This window comes from Polistes fuscatus, unplaced genomic scaffold (genome assembly GCF_010416935.1).
Source record: "Polistes fuscatus isolate 324 unplaced genomic scaffold, CU_Pfus_HIC Scaffold13, whole genome shotgun sequence".
In the NCBI taxonomy this organism is placed as follows: domain Eukaryota; kingdom Metazoa; phylum Arthropoda; class Insecta; order Hymenoptera; family Vespidae; genus Polistes; species Polistes fuscatus.
The window spans coordinates 4,360,655-4,381,537 of NW_025113031.1; the positions used below are offsets into that span (position 1 = coordinate 4,360,655).

At 30.3% G+C, this 20,883-nt stretch overlaps 2 protein-coding genes across 2 annotated transcripts; both read right to left on the minus strand.

The window, feature by feature from the left end:
- Positions 1–1,343: 1,343 nt before the first annotated feature.
- Positions 1,344–2,935, minus strand: LOC122513991 (dynein axonemal light chain 1-like). Its single transcript, XM_043630566.1, has 3 exons — positions 2,427–2,935; positions 1,780–2,057; positions 1,344–1,688 (listed from the first exon to the last, which is right to left on the minus strand). Exons 1-3 carry the CDS (start codon positions 2,623–2,625, stop codon positions 1,524–1,526), a joined length of 642 nt encoding a protein of 213 aa, XP_043486501.1. The 5' UTR covers positions 2,626–2,935; the 3' UTR covers positions 1,344–1,523.
- A 663-nt stretch (positions 2,936–3,598) lies between these two features.
- On the minus strand, positions 3,599–7,541 carry LOC122513990 (locomotion-related protein Hikaru genki). Its single transcript, XM_043630565.1, has 10 exons — positions 6,834–7,541; positions 6,645–6,727; positions 6,369–6,531; positions 6,092–6,265; positions 5,674–5,808; positions 5,441–5,584; positions 4,694–4,906; positions 4,347–4,553; positions 3,861–3,949; positions 3,599–3,742 (listed from the first exon to the last, which is right to left on the minus strand). The coding sequence occupies exons 1-10, from the start codon at positions 7,051–7,053 to the stop codon at positions 3,626–3,628; spliced, it is 1,545 nt and encodes a 514-aa protein (XP_043486500.1). The 5' UTR covers positions 7,054–7,541; the 3' UTR covers positions 3,599–3,625.
- Positions 7,542–20,883: the final 13,342 nt, after the last annotated feature.

Here is a 20,883-nt window from a genome sequence, read left to right on the forward strand (position 1 = left end):
ACTCGGTACGTACGATTTGTTGAATTTAGAAGGATGTTAATTAACCAACAAAAGAAAAAAAAGGGCATAAAAGGAAAGAAATGAACTGAATTGAAATGAAATGAAATGAAATGAAATGAAATGAAATGAATGAAATGAAATGAAAAGTCTCGTCTCGTCTCGTCTCGTCTGGTCTGGTTTTGTCGTAATGTAACATGTACAATGTATATATGTACCTATGTTTTTTCTTTCTGATCGCAACTAAATGATCGATCATATTCTCGAAACGTTACTTTATATGTTATACTATACTTATTTTGGATTCGTTTCGAGAATATATAATACTAAAGAAGTAAAGAAATGAAAAAATGAATGATCGATATACAAGAATATTTTTCTTACTCGTCGTTGGTCAATATATCTAAACTTATTCTATCATTCTCTACACGCCAGTCAAAAATTCACGACAATGATAACCGATTACGAAGTAAACAAATTGTGGCATGTTAATTAAAACGATGTCTCGAAAGATTATTATTATTTAATTGATTTTTTATCTTGTCCATAAATTAAACTATTAAAATAGGTATCTCAGGAAATTTGGAGGAAATTTAATTATTATTATTATTATTATTATTATTATATACCGATGAAATCGGTAACACATTGAAAGAACACGACAACACGTCTTAGCACACGACTCTTTCTGAACGACAACAAAATCTATCGAAAAATCATGCGATTTAAATGATAAATGTGAAAAAAAAAAAAAAGAAAAAAAAAACCTTGGAATCGTAAGTTTAATACAAACAAAGGGTGTGTTTACGCCTAATTTTATTTGCTCGAACAATCTATATTTTTCCTACTATCTCTATATTTCTCTCTTTCTATCTTTCTTATGCGATTTTATGAAAAAAAAAAAGAAACAAAAAAAAAAGAAACGTTTAATGTCGAGAAGTAGGTATGTACCTTCTTATTTTTGCGTGATGATTGGGATAAACAAATTTAAAATACATTTGTGATGTATGGTTTTATGGAAGTCGGGGGAAAAAAAAAAAATAAAATAAAAAAAGAGAGAAAAAAGAAGGAGAAGTATATGATAAGAATAAAAAAATTGAATGCGAAAAGAACTAATCTCAAGCGCATAATACACGTCAATTTTTTTCTAATGCACGTATATATATATAACTTTGCGCCTTTCCCGTGTATCTTGTACAGATACGAATGATCAGGATGTTATGTAAAACAACACTTAACACAACTGACGCGCCTTATAATATCAAAAAGCAAAGTTTAATTAAATAATAGGTATACCTATACCACCACCGTATGTTTTAACCATGATATAAACTTCGTGCATCGAATCAAATCGAACTTCTTAGTATATTTTGCTTTTTTCAGACCACCAAAAACGTATGTACAATCTATCTTGTATCGTGAGAACAAATAAATGATATATATGTATAAAAATTATTGCTTATTCATGAAAAAAGAAAAAAAGAAAAGAAAAAAAGTGATATAAATGATCTCAATTAATGGGAAAATTATGGCGTATCTTCAGAAATTTTGGAATTTTGCGGAGAACCCTCGTTCCTAATTAACATTGATTGATTGACAAACGTATTGTCCTCGGTTCTAATAATAGGTTCGCCATCTAATTTTTCTAAATATGGCAAACGTCGTGCAACTTCCAGCCTCCATTGATCCACCTACAATAAATGATAGAAAATAATTGTGCGCGATAATATATATTTTGAATAATCAAATGACAATGTTCTTGTTCGTTATAATTGGTGATACCTCGAAACTATCGTAAAGCGGATTTCCAACGAAAGATAAATCTCTAATATTCGTTATTTCTTGAAGTCTGCCAAATTCGGTCCAATCTCTTACCAAATTGTTAGACATATGCAATGTTCGAAGATTCTTCATTGCACCGATTCCTTTCATTTTTTCGATATAATTGTAAGAAATCCATAATTCCTCCAAACTATCGCCAAGTTGTTCGAGACCGGAAAAACTTTTAACAACGTTACGGCCCAATGATAAGATTTTTAAATTTTTTAATGTTCCAATTCCTACGAAACATACATGATTTATTTTTTATCTTTTCTATTTATTATTTTTCTATTAATTCTTTTTTTTTTATTATTTTAATCGATACGATCGAATATCACTAATTAAATTATTTTAACAACAAATATATTGCAGCTATCTTTTAGAGCCCTAATTCCTGTTTTGTCAAGACACGAAGTAATAACAATTTTTTAAAAATAGAAATCCATATTTTAATTCTAACTAAAGTTATAGAAAATATTTAAATAAGAATCTAACAATCACCTATAGCTATAGGATATATTTGAATGAATATTTCATCGAGTAATTGTTCATTAAACTAAACGTATATACGATTCCTCAAAAAAATGTCTATTTTCGTAAATCCTCACCGGTAATCTTTTCAATCATATTCGTAGATAAAGATAATTTTTCACATCCTGTTAAACTAGCCAAAGAGTTGTCCATTTTTTCTATAGGAAGCCATTGAAAACTAAGATTAAGTTCTTTCGCAGTTGTAGGATCTTGTTTGTTTTCTTCCTCCCAACGTTTTATCGCTTCTTTACAAGTTGTTGCTTTAACAACTGCCATTTTTTATTTCTACTAAAATTTCTTCTATTTACAAATTGCTATTTATAAAGAAAACAAAAAAAAACCACACACACACACACACACACACAGTAAAAGAGAACAAAGAGAAATAGAAGAATATACGAAAGGATAAAAATTAGGTTTGTCTTTGGATGATAGTGATCGATGTGATAATAATAACGGTACCAAGGTAACAATCAATGCGTTAATCTTTGTTATGCGCACGCTTCTATCTAATTTATGGTAAGAAAAATATCTACATAATAATATAATTAATAATATAATATAATTGATATAATAATAATAATTTAATAATATATATAATTTAATATAATAATAAAATAAAATAAAATAATATATAATAATATAATGATAAAAAATATGTATGTAACGTAAAATACATTTACATGTAACTGAAAATAATAATTTGAAATATAAAGGACGACGAAAGATAGGAGAATATAAAGGCTCTTAGATATACGACAAAATTTCGTAGACAATTTTTAAAGAATAACAGACACTTTATTGCATATACATATAAAAAAAAAAGAAAAGTGTCAGATTAGTTAAATATTATTATCGAGGGTATTTAATGACGATATTTCGTTTGCATTTGTGCGATCGACAAATATAATTATATGTTCCTCTAATTTAATTTAATATCCCTCGTAAAAAAAAAAATATTCTACCTGGGAAAACTAATGAATCGAAAAAAAGATGAAGAAAAGAAAAATGATTTCTAATAAATCGTATAATATTGATAAAAAGAAAGTGTACTCTCTTCGTTGTAGATCTTATTTTATATTTATTAAACGCGTCGTATTATTACTCGACGCATTCTAAATGTTTTTTTTTCATCCATTAGAATGAATTTTAAAGAGTTACGATCGGTGCGGATAAGCGATTACTTTCGTACGAAAATCAGGTCGACTTTTCTTTCTTTTTTTTTTGTTTGTATTTTATTTCCCTTTTCTTTTGTCTTCAACGTCGTGGAAATCGATCAAACATCTTTGTAAGAACGGCATGGTGGTGGTGGTGCACTCCATATTCCATTCTCTCGACACGTTGGCTTTCTGACAGGTTCCAAAGGTGTGACATAACCAGGAGAGCATGTCACCTGTATATTCAATTTTTTACATGTACCTAATCTTTCGGTATTTATCTACCTGATTATTCAGAATTTGATAATAAAAGATAAACGCTAGAAGAAAATATGTCATTTTGGATATACTGACTTGTATATTATCGCCAGGTGTATACCAGAATTTCAACGGTGAAATTCGCCCATGTGGAGGGTCACCAGGATATGGACATCTTACTTTACCTGAAAATTTTTTTTAACTATTGCTTCTCTTTTTTATTTGTTCTTTTTTTAAATTAATAAACATTCTGTAGTAGTCAAATTTAAATCACCAATAGAAAAAAAAAGAAAGAAAAATGATCAGCAAACTTGAAAACGCAGTAATATTCGTCGAAAAATAAAAAAATATCCTAAACAATGGTATTTTCTTTAAACCAATCCCAAAAATTTGAAGGATTTATAGGTAAATTAAATTGTAAGTATCAAAGTGAAGAAGAGAATCGTATCGAACATATGTGTCGTTGTTGGCCGAAGATAAAGATAAAAATGAAATCTAGATTTCTAACCGAGGAGTGTTAGCTAAAAATAAATAAGAAATATTATTATCAATGAATGAATGAAACGATTAAACGAAACTCACAAACTGGTGATTGATGCGACCACGTGCCATTTTCGGTGCAAATTACAGACGCTTCCCCGATCAATTGATGACCCGGTAAACAGGCAAATTTAACGAGAGCTCCGACCTTATAAATCCGATTACGATGATGTTTTCTACGATTAGATTGTAAGATCTGATCGACAATTCGACCACTTCGCGGTAACGATGGCGACGGACACGTGATCTCTGGAAACATAATGAATAAATATAAAATCAATTAAATTGGTTTTTATCTTGTCCAGAAAATAAAATGAAGAAAAAGATTTTGGAAGTAGTACACATTTGGATGATAATTTGAAAAGTAAATAATCAAATGTGAAATTTACCGAAACAATTTGGCGTGGTTCCGTTCCACATGCCATTCCCTTCGCACTTGATGCTCTGAGATCCCATTAATTTATGACCCCACATACAAGCGAATACAGCTCTGCCGCCAAAACTATTGTTGTGCTCTAGCAGTTGTAACCAAGTATCACTGGGTAGATCTATCGCCGGACAGGTTATTGCCTCGCAACGTGGTATATCTCCTGACCACATTCCTGGAATATATCGCACGACGACGGGAGTCTTCGCTTAACTCTCTCCTACGATCGAATTATTTCGACGCCTTATACAATTCGCATTCGGCCGCTCGACAGGAGGATTATAGTCCTTTACATTTAAATGTATGAAATAATGGTGTATGACCTGTGACTTTAAGACATCGAGTGCCAGCACGCGATGATTCGTCAGGCCACGCGTGTTACTTACTATTGAAAATAACAGTTCGGTTACCGGTCGGTCACCGGTGACTGACGCGGCCCAAACAGAATGTTCAGTGTCAGTCACCGATCATTGCACGACGTGGCATCCCTGCACGATTTCAATGAAAAATGTTGAAAGAGTTTTGAAGAGGTTAACGCAAAGTACCGAATATGTGAATATATTTTAATATAAAATATCTTTTTTTTCTGGTAACTCGTGTTATTTAACAGTACTGCAGCCCTGTCGCGTGGTCATTAAAACTCCTCGGCCATGTACCATTGTTCGCATCGAAATTTCGCTTGGAAAGATTTTTAGAACCAATTGCTCACCGTTATACTGACACGTTATCATCGAAGCACCTTCTAATCTATATCCAAGGGGACATTCGAAATTAGCACTGTGACCCATCCGTGCACCCTCGATTTTTCCGATCAACGGTCCCTCTGGTAAATTTATTACTGGACATTGGACGTCTAAAAGATGAGATAGATTCAAATTTCATTGTTTTTTGTTTAGATTGAAACTATATAATTCAATGATTATTTAAAAATTCTAATCTTACCAACTACGTGAACTTTTATGGAATTTCCTAGGCCTCGTGGGGTTGAACACGTGTATACTCCAGAATCCTGAACTTTGGCGTAATATATCGACAATCGATACTTCCAATCTCTTTCTTTAGCAGCGATTGCCCATCCTAAATGATTAATAAATGTGTCTTAGGGAAGTTGGAAAGGGTAACGGAACGTTTAATTTCAATCTTATTGAACGTTTCGTACCTTCATTAGAACTTCTTCTTCAGCAACTGAAATTTTATTACGACTTTTTTTTTTTATGAAAAACTACATATTAATGTTTTATAATATGTTTAATGTTAATTTTTGAAAAAATTATCGTAATAAAATTTCAGTTGTCGAAGAAGAAGTCCCGATTAAGGTACGAAACGTTTAATAAGATAAGAAGAATAAGAAATTTCTGACCCGTTAAATATTGACGATAAGTCGACGTCCACGTCCATTCTGGATTGCCTAATCTTCTAGCAAAAAGACATTCCAAATGAAGGATGCTCCCAGGAAATACCGCAAGCGTACCAGTGGGTTCGATAGCAGCTGAACCTGCTGGCAATCCGAAGACGATCGTCGGTGGAACGTCTTCTGAATCTCCTCGAGTAAGAAGAGGAGTTGTGAATTAGTCGATGTACAAAATATATTTCCCATTATTATCAATCTTAATCTAAAGATATTAGAATTATCTAACCGGTGTAATTGGAAATAGCCGTAGTAGGCACGCAAGAAGGTAATTTCCCATTCCACGTTGCATTACGACAATGTAAGGATGGATCACCGATGAGTTTGTATTTTCCAAGTTCACGACACCTAACCATAACGCGTTCTTTATGAGGTACCGTAATTTTGTCTACCTGTTAAAATAATAATCCTTTAATATTCGTATTTAAAATAATGACAACAAATATTAATATTAATAAACAAATATCAATATTAATATTTCAAATAAATCAATCAAATAATTTACCGATATGGTGATATTTTTGTAAGTAACGATGAGAAGTGGATGCAAACCTTCCAACCTGCATCCTTCTTGTAAAATAAGTTTGTCTGGGAAAGTAATGAATACAAGACTATAGATCAACAAACAAACAAACAAACAAACAACAAAATCTACAAGAATAAGAAGAAACATGTGAATGCAAAATTGACAAACCTAATTGTTTCGCATCGCTAAGCTCGCTGACCATCATCAAAGCGATCACGAAAATCGCGAAACAAGTTGATATTGCGTTGCCGCATCCCTCTGTGTGTTTCAAACACGCACACGTCCTTTCCGTCGTCGTCGTCGTCGTCGTCAACGTCGTCGTCGTAGCTTCTCTTCTCCTCCTCCTCCTCCTCCTCCTCCTTTCGTCCTCGATCAACATCCTGACCATTAACCACCACCACCACCACCTCCCTCCTTAACGAATGAAACAAATCGAGATCATTCGCGAATATCACGTAACCCTTTTAATCGTCTTCCTTTCTTCTTTTCTTTTTTTTTTATTTACGTTAATGCTACATTTTCCAGCATTAAATTTCGACGAACCTCCTCCCTTCCCCCCGTTTTTACCGCATCCACTCAACTTTCCACCCTTTCTAACTGGTCGAAGAAAGAGAACAATTCATCGGATTTTCCTTTCTGACTCTCGCAGTCTGTCCGTCTGTCTATCTGTCTGACGCAAGAATATCAAATAATACCAAGCCTCGGCACGATCAATGAACAAAACTGATTCACTTAAGACTAACATCAATTGGGAAGAGCATTATCACTGCCTATCAGACCTGTCAAACGTTTCCCATACTTGTCGTTAACTATCTCTCCTTTTAACGGACGTACATTTATACATAACCGACGTGATGGTACTCCCTCATGAAATAGAGAATAGGGTGGAAATAGTGGGAGAGGGGGAGAAGAGAAATGTCGAGAAACGCAAGCGCAGCAAACATACATACGCTATTCGAACGTATATACCTCTCTCTCTCTCTCTCTCTCTCTCTCTCTCTCTCGATAACTTTCGTTCTAATCGTAAGCGTACGTACACTCCCGGACAAAAATATATCGCAGATTGTATGTTATTTCAAATTTTAATCGTATTAACAATTTTATCGTATTGAAATGAAATTATTTTTTCTCAAAATAATTATTGTGTAAAAAAGAAAAAGATTTGTCTTCAAATTTAAACCAATTGTCTTAGAAAATTATTTTATTAATTGAAAAAAATTTATTTTTTCTCAAAATAATTATTGTGTAAATAGAAAAGATTTTTCTTCAAATTTAAACCAATTATTGTCCTACGCATCGTTCAAACCGTTATTTTCAATATTAGATTTAATAGTTATTTTGATATACCTATATTTCTATCAAAACTAATCAAACTGACTGGTCTTTAAACAAAGTGTTTGGTGAGGTAAAAAAATAGTAATAGCATAAAAATATATTTGTTACGAATAAAGTCAGTTCTCGAGTAACGATCACCTCGACTTATGACGAAAAAGAAAAAGAAAGAAATAAAAGCTATTCTATTTGCTTATATAATTGTGGTATCATTCCCCCACATGTCTATAATTGATTATATTAGTTTTTTGATTGGTTATTGAGTGATATTTAGATATTCTTTATTTGTTATTAAGTAAGCGCATAATTATTTTTTAATTTAAGTTTTAAAAATATAAATATCTGTATTTCTTGGATAATAATGAAAAAACGTCAATAATATATATATATATATATATATATATTAGACTGTGCCAAATAAATCGACTATTTTTTTTTTATAGCTGATTAAATTACATTTCGTTCTATAATTTTCATTTTTAATTATTGATGAACACTTATTAAACTACTTCCTAACGAAAAGAACATACTAATGCAATTTTTCTAGGAATATTTATGATCTAAAAAAATAGTTTTTATGCTTTAATTGATTGTAGTACGGTACTATAGAAGTTAAAAATAATTTTATCACCAAATAAAATGAAGACAAAAAGATTAATTTTTTATTTATAAGTCTCATTGACTTGAAAATTATTCATGCTTTAAAATTAATAAAATATATATTTTTCTGTCATTTTTATTCGTCAACGAATAAGTACCAGGCTTCTTTAAAAATTGTTCGATCGATAAAAGTTGTAAATGATATTGCCGAAAGAGCTGTAGCGTTAATTGATAAATATAATGATAGTCTCACTTGTGATAAAGAACAAAAACAGTTTTTATTACAAGTTGTTGCTGAGCATCGCAAAAAATATCCCAATTGTAACAAACGAAATTTATGTGAGTAATATGTTTACTCGAATCTCATAACTGATTTTAAAATAATTCAAGTAAAGATCTTATTAGTTTCATTTATATATAACAAGATTAAAAGTGTGTCTATCATAATTATATTAATGTTTATTTAAAAAATGTAAGCTCTTTAAAACTAGTAAAACATATGAATAAAGACAATAATAAAGATTAGCATATCATTTTTTAATTTATTAAAATTTTTTAAGATATTTCGTTTTTAGTAATTATCTATTTCTATTAAAATACTAATGATTTTTTATACAATCATAGGTTTGTGCAATTCTCACTGTAAAAAAAAATTTCACCGAATTTTTTGTGTGAATCAATAAGGTGAAAAACAAAAAAAAATAGAATTGACATGTAATTCATTATTTTAAAAGTAAAGAATATAAATTACTCAACAGTATTTACATTCATTACGGCATAAAAACTATTTTTTTAGATCATAAATATTCCTAGAAAAATTGCATTAGTATGTTCTTTTCGTTAGGAAGTAGTTTAATAAGTGTTCATCAATAATTAAAAATGAAAATTATAGAACGAAATGTAATTTAATCAGCTATAAAAAAAAAGCTGTTGACTTTTTAAGTTCGATAAAAAATCATCTTTGTAGAGAATTTAATTTCCTACAAAACCATACCAAGGGTTTTTTAATATTTGGTATATTGAATTGTCTATAACCAAAAAATAAGTGAAAAAAAACTTTTTTTGGCGAAAATTCTTATTTTAGCGAGCGCTAACTGAAAAATGAAGATAGAGGGCTCAAATTTTGACACAATTTTTTTTTCGTCACTCTCAACGAAATTTTGATATGGGACCGAAAAAAAAAAATAGTCGATTTATTTGGCACAGTCTAATATATATAAAATAAAAAAGTTATAATATCATTATACGGAAAGAAAATGTTATAGATATATTCAATTGAAATTGTAAGATCAATCATTTTGACTGCTCTGGTAAATCTAATGTTAAAATAATACCCTGTTCGTTACAATCGATTTTGAATTGTACTGACGCGTTTAAAAAAAAAGGTGTAAACAATGTTTTCGACAATTTTACTCGCAATTAAATGAAAACTTATTAAATAAATAAAAAATTTATTCTATTTTTCTATTTAAGGTTCACGTATCTTGTTAATATTTAAAAAATAACTAAATGAATAAAGACAATATGCACTATAAACCTTATCACAACAAACAGACAAATATCGAGATAATAAATAATTATGAAACTATTAATTATAACGTAATTAGCTTCTGTATATGAAATGGATAAATGGAACCAAGGAAAGGAGAGTTAAAGAATATGATATTAATTAGGGATTTAAAAGAAACTAATTACTATTATAATTTTTATTATAAGCGGTCTTTGGCTAGATTTTACTTGCAATAGAATGTTTAGCATATAAAATATGATAAACATTATATTGAAAGTAAAACACCATTGCCCGGGTCTAACCACGAGGAGTTCACCGCTTCCGAATACCCAGGATGTACATCCTGAAGATGTCCACATCAGAAAAAAATGAAACGAGAGAAAATTATTTAATTGAGAACGTTTTTTAAGAAACATAACTCATAGGCCCCACCATAAAAATTTCACCTATTCGGTAGTAAAACGTTTACATGTCGAAATCTAACAAAGCAAAGATTAAATAACAATGTAAGTTATCGGTAAATTTTATAAAAATATATCCAAATTATTTTCTATTTAAAATACGTTAATAGGTAATGTAATATTTCAACCAATACCAGACAGAAGTACATAGAAGCTCACAAGTCCACTTTTCGCGTAACCACATTACTCTTAGTTACTAACCTGACCATCAATGGGCGATAGTAGATACTTAAGGCGATGACGATACAATACTATAAAAGAATGTAATATTCTTTGATAGTATATATGATAGTATATGACATATACTTTGATAGTATATATAGTATATTTATATTGTAATATAGAATTTTATATAATTATATTTAATTTTTAATATATAAATATGTGTGTGCCTTCAGAAATGCATTTATATATACATATATTTTAAAATGAAGCAATTTAAGACACTCAAATAAAAAAGAATCCAGAAGGTTTGATGATAAATCCAACGATGATTACCTGTAACAAAAAGCAAACTATATTAGTCATACAGTCAAGTGATACAATAGCCTAACATATGAGTGGTCCAATTCGCAGATGCACTTTTCAATTGAATCCTTTATTTACTTTTTATCAAATCTCTAATTACCGTTGCAATAAAATTAAATTTAAACGCGTGATTTTACATTTATATAAAATAAATAAAAATAAAGAAATAGGAAAAATAAGAATACTATGTTACTAAAAAAGTAATATCTATTAATTATTATGAAATACTTTTAAACTGCATTATATAGAAAAGAAAAATTGCAAATTTAATAAAATACGATCAAAGTGAAAAATTTAAAAGATGAAACAAGAAAAGAGAAATTACTGTAATATTTACCGAACGTTATTTAAACTTCAAAATTTAATAATACAAAAATTTAATATTTCTGACTGTAACTAAACACATATGCATCTTTTGGACGATATGGCACACAGATTTGATGTGCCAAGGAGATGGAATGGTCCATCATCTCCGATTACAATTACAAATTAATGACGAGCAAATAAATAATACAATAGAATATAAAATATGACTAAAGAGCTATTTTCGAAAAGTTCGAACTTATTGTTGAACCTTTGAAAATAACTTAATAGTCTATGTAGTTGCCCTCTTCAGCCACAATTAAGTGGGGGCCTCTTCGGCCTTAGCCTCTTCTTTCTTCATCCCTGAAAACTGCATTGGACATTTTCAACGTGCAAGAAAGATAAGATATCTCATATCTTTTTTTGCAAATTAACTTTTATTTCGTTATGATTCTAATATGGAATTATGAAAAAATTAATTTATTTAATGTTAATTATATTCAAGCTCGTATAACCATGGATGAACTTAGAGTTCATTGCATAATATTACACGAGCACAATTAATCAAACGTCCAAGCAGATAATTTCCCTCGATGACCTAATAACACGTCGCACTTTTAATATCAAATAACAAAATTCAATTGAAATTTAATAATGCAACAAATGTAATGCATTTTCTTGCAATATTTTCATTTCATTCATTTGTTATATTGAACTATATCAAATATTTTTCATTACAAGAGAAAATCGCTATTGTGCGAAGTGCTAATATTATATACTTAAAATAAGTATCAAATTCATCAAAGGCTTTGCCAATTTGATTCGACTCTATCTCGTTCGAGATAGAATCGAATAAGAAATGAATCTTCCAAATGGTTGCAAATGCCTCTATAAATTATGATACATACTAAAGATTACAGAAGAGTCACAAAATAAATTACAAAACAAGCATAATAGAATGAGATGATAAAATTTTGCAACAATTCTGTATAAACCAGGAGGCGGAATTTCCACTCCGGAGTGAAAGTAAGCCTAGTGCCTTTCCTGGGTCCTACCTACTTAAAATTAAAGTTTTCACATTCGCTCAAAGAAGTATGCTACCTGTCTGCCAATTACCCGTATTTAAAAAGAGCAAATACACATACGTACCCACCACTCACTCCACGATTCTCTCACATACCACCAGGGTGCAAAAGCCTAAACTAGAGAGCATGCCCCGGGGCACCTCCGACACCCTAGTTCAACCACGTTTTCTAAACTTATATGCTAAAGGGTATACGTACTGATTGCTGTAATCGTCTGCCAAGGCTAGTGATTATTGCATAAAAACTACAGCAAAAATACAAGTATACACTAGTATATATGCATACTAGTAATATACGAGTATATCAAAGTTTCCACAAATAAATGCGGTAACTCTACTATGCAAAACGATTGTTAAAAAAAAAAAAAAAAAAGTTTGTATCGTACACGTGACTCTACAAGTTATTTTTATTCAATAACTTAAAAAATAATAAGCGCGGTATTACGTGTCGCGAAACGATGTACAATGCACACACCTAAACGCACACACAGGTGCAACGTACACCGTGCAATCACTAGCACAATGACAGCCGCCAATAGGGGAAAAAACTTAAAACTAAACCTATACCAACTGTTTCTCACCCATACGAGTAGCACCTGGGCACACGTATAGATGAGAACGCAGAAAGTATAGGGGGGAGAAACGGGAGATTAGTACATTAGAAGCTGAAAATCCTGATCTAAAAATATGATTAAAAACACATATATACATAACATATAAATATACATTTTTATAAAAATTCATCTAAGCGACTAAGGACTCTACAATTTTTTTAATAAATAATGACTTTGAATATCTTTTAATATATTTTAATATATTTAAAAACCTCGGACGACTCCTTTCATTAAGTTGGCTGTTCTAATAAAAGAACTGGGCTTTGAGCCACCACTTAACTGCTAGAATCTATCCGTCGCGAATGAGTTTGTCTTCTTGCTCATTTATTTGTAATATCGAAGTATCGATATATCAAAATTAATCGCGATTAGATAAACTAAGTACGAAGCAATGCATGTAAGACATTTATTACATGCTTTTGTGGACGAAAACGAGTAAATAAATGCTCGATTTCATCACTACTAACCACGAACAAAACACGTAATAAAAAAGAAAGTGCATTAATTGATTGCACTGTTAATTAAATGAATTTAACCGATGAGACAAGAAAACCTATCCTGAACTAATATAAAATATACAATACAATATACAATATAATATACAATTTTCATGAGTAACTCCTAGAAAGGAATTACTCATGTGCTCGTCACTAATTTATTTAAATAATTACAACCAGTAACTCGTGCCGATTAGGACCTTTCATCCTCGACATGATTGAGCACCGGAGGGACTTTAAATTTTAACTCACGGCATAAGAAGTTCTACGATGGCTCCAAAACACTCCTACTTCGCAGCAAGTATTGTAGAATGCGAGTATCGAAGATCCATCGAAGATCCATCGAAGATCCATCGAAGATCCATCGAAGATCCATCGAAGATCCATCGAAGATCCATCGAAGATCCATCGAAGATCCATCGAAGATCCATCGAAGATCCATCGAAGATCCATCGAAGAATTCATTCCACATCTTTGATAAGGTAGAAAGTCCGTCGTCATATCTGTAAAATAAAATAGAACAAAACGATAAGTTATTTGCAATATAATCCAAAATCATATAAAATAAAATCGAATAAAATGTAAATAAAAATAGATACTTACAATGCATTCCAATGGGATGAAATTCAATTGCACCATGGCGATGCACCTCGCGTGAATCTAAAAACGCGGTATAAACGAAAATAAGAAACTATAGATGAGTTTCTTATCGCGAAACCGAAATTTTATTATACGAACAACACTGATTCTAATTCGCGTATGATTTTAATTTACTACGCCCGATCACTGATTCTACACAACTAATTCAAAGACTGCTTTGCACACAGTCAATGCAAGTAAAAAATCTTCATTGATGCACTGATTCTAATACGCGAACAGTCTGTGCGACTGTTTAAAGATAAAAATACAACTTTACTCGAACAAACTCTAATGCAATTACTGCATTGGTCGCAGTTAATTTAATATATAAATTTCAAAAATAGTTCGCGAACGCGACGGAATTGAAAAGAAAACGAACGAACGTGCTTCTAATCCGTGATTTTAATTATATTTAACGATACAACACTCCCGTATATTGCTTCGCGCACGATAGCAATGCACGAACACTTGCAACACTTCACAAACACAATTCACAAACACTTCCAACACTGATATATTCCCATGATGATCTGAAACAGAAATAAAAACAAAATTATAAATATCATTGTTGTAAGTAAAAAAATTATTATAATTATTGAGAAAGTGTTTAAAATAAAAATTGACTTACGTTTATTCTTCATTGATGAATGCACGATGGGTATCCTACCCTTAGGATGACGATGAGCACACGTTTAAACCGAATAAAAGAAACTTACGGAGTTTCTTAACCGAGCAAACGAAACTTTAACATGCGACGATCAACACTGACTTTACTTTCCGATTCTTTTGTATTTTATTTTTACGATGCAACACACGAGTACCTCATTGCCTACGCGCTCGATTGCAATGATGTTCTGAAACAGAAAAAGAAAAAGAACAATTAATATCATCGTTATAATAAAAAACCATTAAAGTTATCATAGAAACGTTTAATAGGAAAATATACTTACTTTTAGTCTTCATTGATGACTGCAGGATGGGTATCCTACCCTTAGGATGACGATGAATAAAATAAAATTAAATAAAACTCTGAAAAGCTGAAACATACTAAAAAGATTATAGAACAATATATCCTGTGAATCATTCCTGAAGGCATTGCACACTTTTAAAGATATTTTATCATAAAGAATCAATATAAATTCAAGCAATATTAATTGCCTTTATCTCACTACTTGTATAAAATTACATATAAAGTATTTAATATCAGTAAAAATTGTTAATAAAAATCGATAACGTTATATATATATAATAGTTTAATACGTCACGTCGTTAGATCTTATTGTTAGCTCGTTGAAGGAACGATCTGGAATGAACACGTAATCGCGTCCTTCATGTCGAACGTTCGGCTGTCTTCGTTTTGTTTTCGGCTGTCTTCGTTTCTTCTGTTCTCGCTTCGAGAAATTCCTGGAATATACGTACACATTCGTTATTGCCCGTAGATAGAATATTTTGTTTTCTTATTCTCTCTCTCTCTCTCTTCTCTCTCTCACTTTCGTTCTCACTCTTTGTATACATTTCTGTATGGTTTAAAAAAAAGAATAACGCTTACCTCGATGAATATGAAGATAAAAAAGAGTAAACACAATTGTTAGACTGAGTATATGTATTCCTGCTGGACTCTCTAATGCTCGGTACCTAAAAAAGAAAAAAAAAGATTACATTAGTATAACATAAAGAAAATCAAATATATGAGTGTATGTGTACGAGCTACCTATACTTATGTATATATGCCTGTATGTGTGTGTATGTGATAAAATCGAATTTAATACGAAATACGATCTTTGAATACATAATTATGAAAAATAATTAATTAGAGCATCATTAGAGATGGTAGTAAGTATCGATACCATGAAAAAAGCTGGAAATTAGAAGAAATATTGTTAAGTAACATTGGTGAATTGGCGGGACGCCGAGATATATCGATGTTATATTTCACATATATCTATCGAACTTTTCAATATTTCGTTTTGAAAACACTCATGTATGAAAATCTTGTATTAGCTATCGTTTGATATATAACAGGAAGGTGTGAACTATTTTTAATTACCTGGATTAAACGGATGACGCAGTACGTTGGAACATATACAGCTGACAGAAAATGGCGTTTCCTCTACCTTTCCCCTGCACCCCTTCCGTTGCCACTGCGTTGCCTCTGCTGCGCATCTGCTGCGCGCGGTAGTATGCGCGGTAGTCAACTTTCAAAAAAAGTAGCGAAATCCGTTGACCAATGGCTACTTGAGATTTTTCCACCTATTAGAGAAAAATATCGAATAGTTAAAAATAGGATATAGGAACATAAAAATTGTCGAAAATATATACTTTATTAATCCAAACAATCAAAATTGAACATTATAAGTCGATATCCATAGAAATGATGCCGTAAAACAAGATATATATATATATTACGTAGAAAAATGCATACCAATGTACATGAAATTTTTTTCTACGCAAATACTTTTATCCTCGACATTATCGTAATCTTTCGATTATATCATTTGGAAGTCATTTGCTAGAAGAATCTATTAGTATATAGGAAGATTATTTACGTTAGAAAATATTTTTTAATTACCTGAGATTAACGGAACGACGTAGCATCCGTCCGATCTCCAGCACCAAGGAAACGCCGCGAAAAGGAAAGAAGAATGATCTGATAATTATTGCAGAGATAAGTGACCAATCAAAATTCCCAATTACCATATAGAAATTTCACGCACACAAGCTTGTCCCGTCACGTACGTAACTCGGCTTTCTTCATGACCACGCTAGTCAAGCTAGATATGATAATTTATTTTTAAATAAATAAAAAATTTATTCTATTTTACTATTTAAGGTACACGTATCTTGTTAATATTTAAAAAATAACGAAAAGATAAAGACAATATGCTCTATAATCCTTATCACACAGAACAGAAAAACATACATAATTTATTTATTACAATAATTAAATATCAATTTTATGAATTATTATAATTATCTAATTACTAATCCAATTAATAATTATTCCTATCTAATTTATTTTTTATTAGGTGTATACGTTCCTTGTAAATATTTAAAAAATAACGAGTAAAATAAAGACAATATACACTAAAAACTTTATCACATGGCAACGTTCTGATTTAAACATTCCTTCAATTTTGTGTAATTGTTTAAACTAATATACATTTGTTTTAACGTCCCTGTGCCATGATGACTTTGGATAATAAAATTTTTATCCAGAAAAATATCACATTAAAATATTTTATATTCAAAGTACGTTAATAAGTATGTAATGTTTAAACCAGTACATATATGTTTAAACAATCTAAAATATAAGAGATTGCATTAGAATATTAAAATAATTGTTAAATAATCGATAGGAATGTCTATTGTTGTCTAAAAGATCGGAATATATGATCTATGTACCGTCCCTTTCGAAATCCACCGTTGAAATGAGACGTTGTCCTCTATGAAAGTACTTTTATTAGATGTTGTTTATATGACTTTGCAAACGTTGCGCATGTGTATAAAGTGAATAATCCATCTAATCGATAAATTTAAGATTATAACGTTGATTTTCGTATTTTTCTATTATGTAATTATTTTAATGCTCCTGCGCAGTGATGACTTCGAGGATAATATTTAGCTGCAATATAAGAAAAGTGCATTAGTGCATTAAAATAATTTTTATACAATTGTTAATATTGAATGAATACTAACTAACAAAGTAACGTGTATAATTAAATTACTTTTTCTGGCATTTATTAACGTATATGTAAATGAAAAAAGAAAGTACATTTCTCTAAACAATTATACAATTAATATATTCAAACAATTAATAAACAATATACTAATGGTAAATGTGAATTATTAAAGTTTACCATTATGATGGAAGAAAGCTGGGGTGTTTGCTCGTTTCAGTATCATAAAAAAATTGCCTGGATTAATTTTAAAATCTTGTAAACTTTTCTTTTATGTATGTAATTGATACACAAAACAATAAGAAAGCCTAATAGATGCTGTGCTTCTCAAAATCTCCAAATACATGCAAATCTGAAAATCATAAGATTGTATTAGTAAAGTATCAAGCAATTGAAAGAGTCTATATATGTATATGTATGATATTTGTATAAGATATCACTCTCCTTTCTTTCCCCTTCTCATACTTTTTATATTAACATTCTTTATGTTATAAAAAAAAAGAGATAAACTTACCACAACAAATATCAAGATAGAAAAGTAAAAGCAATTATTGTACTGACAAGGTATATGCATTCATATTGTATTCTACCAAATGTTGGAAACCTAAAAAAAGTAAACAAATCAAATATAAGTATATTAACAAATAACGAAGATAATAAAAACAATATAGACTAAAAACTTTATCACATGGCAACGTTCTGATTTAAACATTCCTTCAATTTTTGTTTAATTGTTTAAACTAATATACATTATATGTATGTAGAACGAGCTATATAGTATATGTATGATATTTGTATAAAATGTCACTCTCTCTTTCTCTTTCCCCTTCTCATACTTTTTTATATTACTATTCTTTATGTTATAAAAGAAAAGAGATAAACTTACCACGACTGATATCAATATAAAAAAGTAAACACAATTATTTTTTGGATAGAAAAGTAAACACAAATAGATTGACAATGAATATGTATTCATGCTGTATTCTACCAAATGTTTGGAAACCTAAAAAAAAGTATAAAATAACATAACAATGGTATAATATTAAGAATTAAATATATAAGTGTTTTATACGTGTAACACTTTCCTTGTTAAAATATTTTAAAAACAACGTGTAGAATAAGGACATATACACTAGAAACTTTAAGAAACTGTACAGAAAAACACAATTGTATAGAAAAGAACCACGTTGTAGATATTTCTTAAAACAATTGAAATAAAGCACTGTAACCATCCTTAAAGAATTAAAATAACAAGAATGTTTCCATATAAATACAGAATATGGGAATTTATACTTTCATAGTTGGCATGAGAGATGAGTCAATTGTTTTGTTTCAATATATTTTAATTCTTTAAGGATGGCTATATTGCTTTATGTCATTTGTTTTAAAGATTTCGATAACGTGGTTTCTTATCTATACGATTATGTGTTCGCTGTGCAATGTGATATCAATTGTTTTAAGAAATATCTACAACGTGATTTCTTTTCTATACAATTGTGTTTTTCGTCTAGAGTGACAAAGTTTTAGTGTATATTGTCTTTATTCTATACATTATTCTTTAAATATTGACAAGGAAAGTGTTACACGTATAAACAACACTTATATATTAATTTTCTTTATATTATACCAATGCTATGTTAATTAATACTTTTTTTTAGGTTTCCAAACATCTGGTAGAATACAGCATGAATACATACACTCATCGTCAGTCTAATTGTGATTACTTTTCTATCTACACAATAATTGTGTTTACTTTCTTATATTGATATCAGTTGTGGTAATTATATCTCTTTTCTTTATAACATAAAGAAGATTAATATAAAAAGTATAAGACAGAAAAAAAGAGAGAGAGAGAGAGAGAGTGACATCTTATACAAATGAGATACATATTATACATATATAACTCGTTCAGTTTGCTTGATACTTTACTAATACAATATTCTGATTTTCAGGTTTGCAAGTATTTGAAGATTTGGAAAACATAAAGAGAGTGCATTAGTGCATTAAAATAATTGTTTTATAATAGATGCAAGTGTCAATTGTTGCTTAAAAACTAGGAGTATATGTTCTGTGATCCCTCCTCCTCGAAATTCGTCGTTAGATTGAGCCATTGTGCTCTATAAAATTTGTTTTTTTAAATTTTATTTATATGACTTTCCTAACGTTGCGCATGGTGTGTAACGAGAATTTTAATTGAAATAAAGAGAAAATTCAGATAAACGCTCTGATTTTAGCATTTTTTCATTTTTTAATGTCTAAACAAATGTACATTTTTTTTAATGTTCCTGTGCAATGCAATGAATGAATCGAATGCAATCTCTTTTATACATCGCAACTTTAATTTCTATAATTTTGTACAACTCCCTGGTATCTGTAAATACATAAAAGTTATTAAAAACATTATAAAGTAATTAGTTTTTCTACTGTCGGTCTTCCACTCTGGCGGTAACACTGATGGTAATTACAATGAAGGTTCTACTGTCGGTAACTCTGATGGTAATTTACATCACTCTCTCGGTCGAAACTCTAAACCTCCATTCGTCGCGGTCGGTAACTCTGATGGTAATTTACTATCAGCATTTTTCGGTCGGTAATGCGACTACCGACTTATGATTATAAACCAAATTAAACCAAAATTATGATGATATTATAGCAGTCTTTTAATTTTTGTGCCATTGTTTAAACAAACGTCCTATAAAAATATTTATTATAGGAGATTTTATATAACATATTTAACGTATTATTCATAACGTATTTACTTTTTATATCAACGTTTATGTGTAATAATGATCAAATACGTTTGAACGTACGCAGAGATAAAGAAAAACATGCGAAGTGAAGGTCAAAGTCAAACGAGGTAACGAGCATTGTCTCTAGTAACACATCGTCTATCATCGAGTACGCATAGAAAACATTTCGCGACTGCCATATAAGGTAAATAGGAGGGGTGGGGTGACTCGAGCTACGGTCATA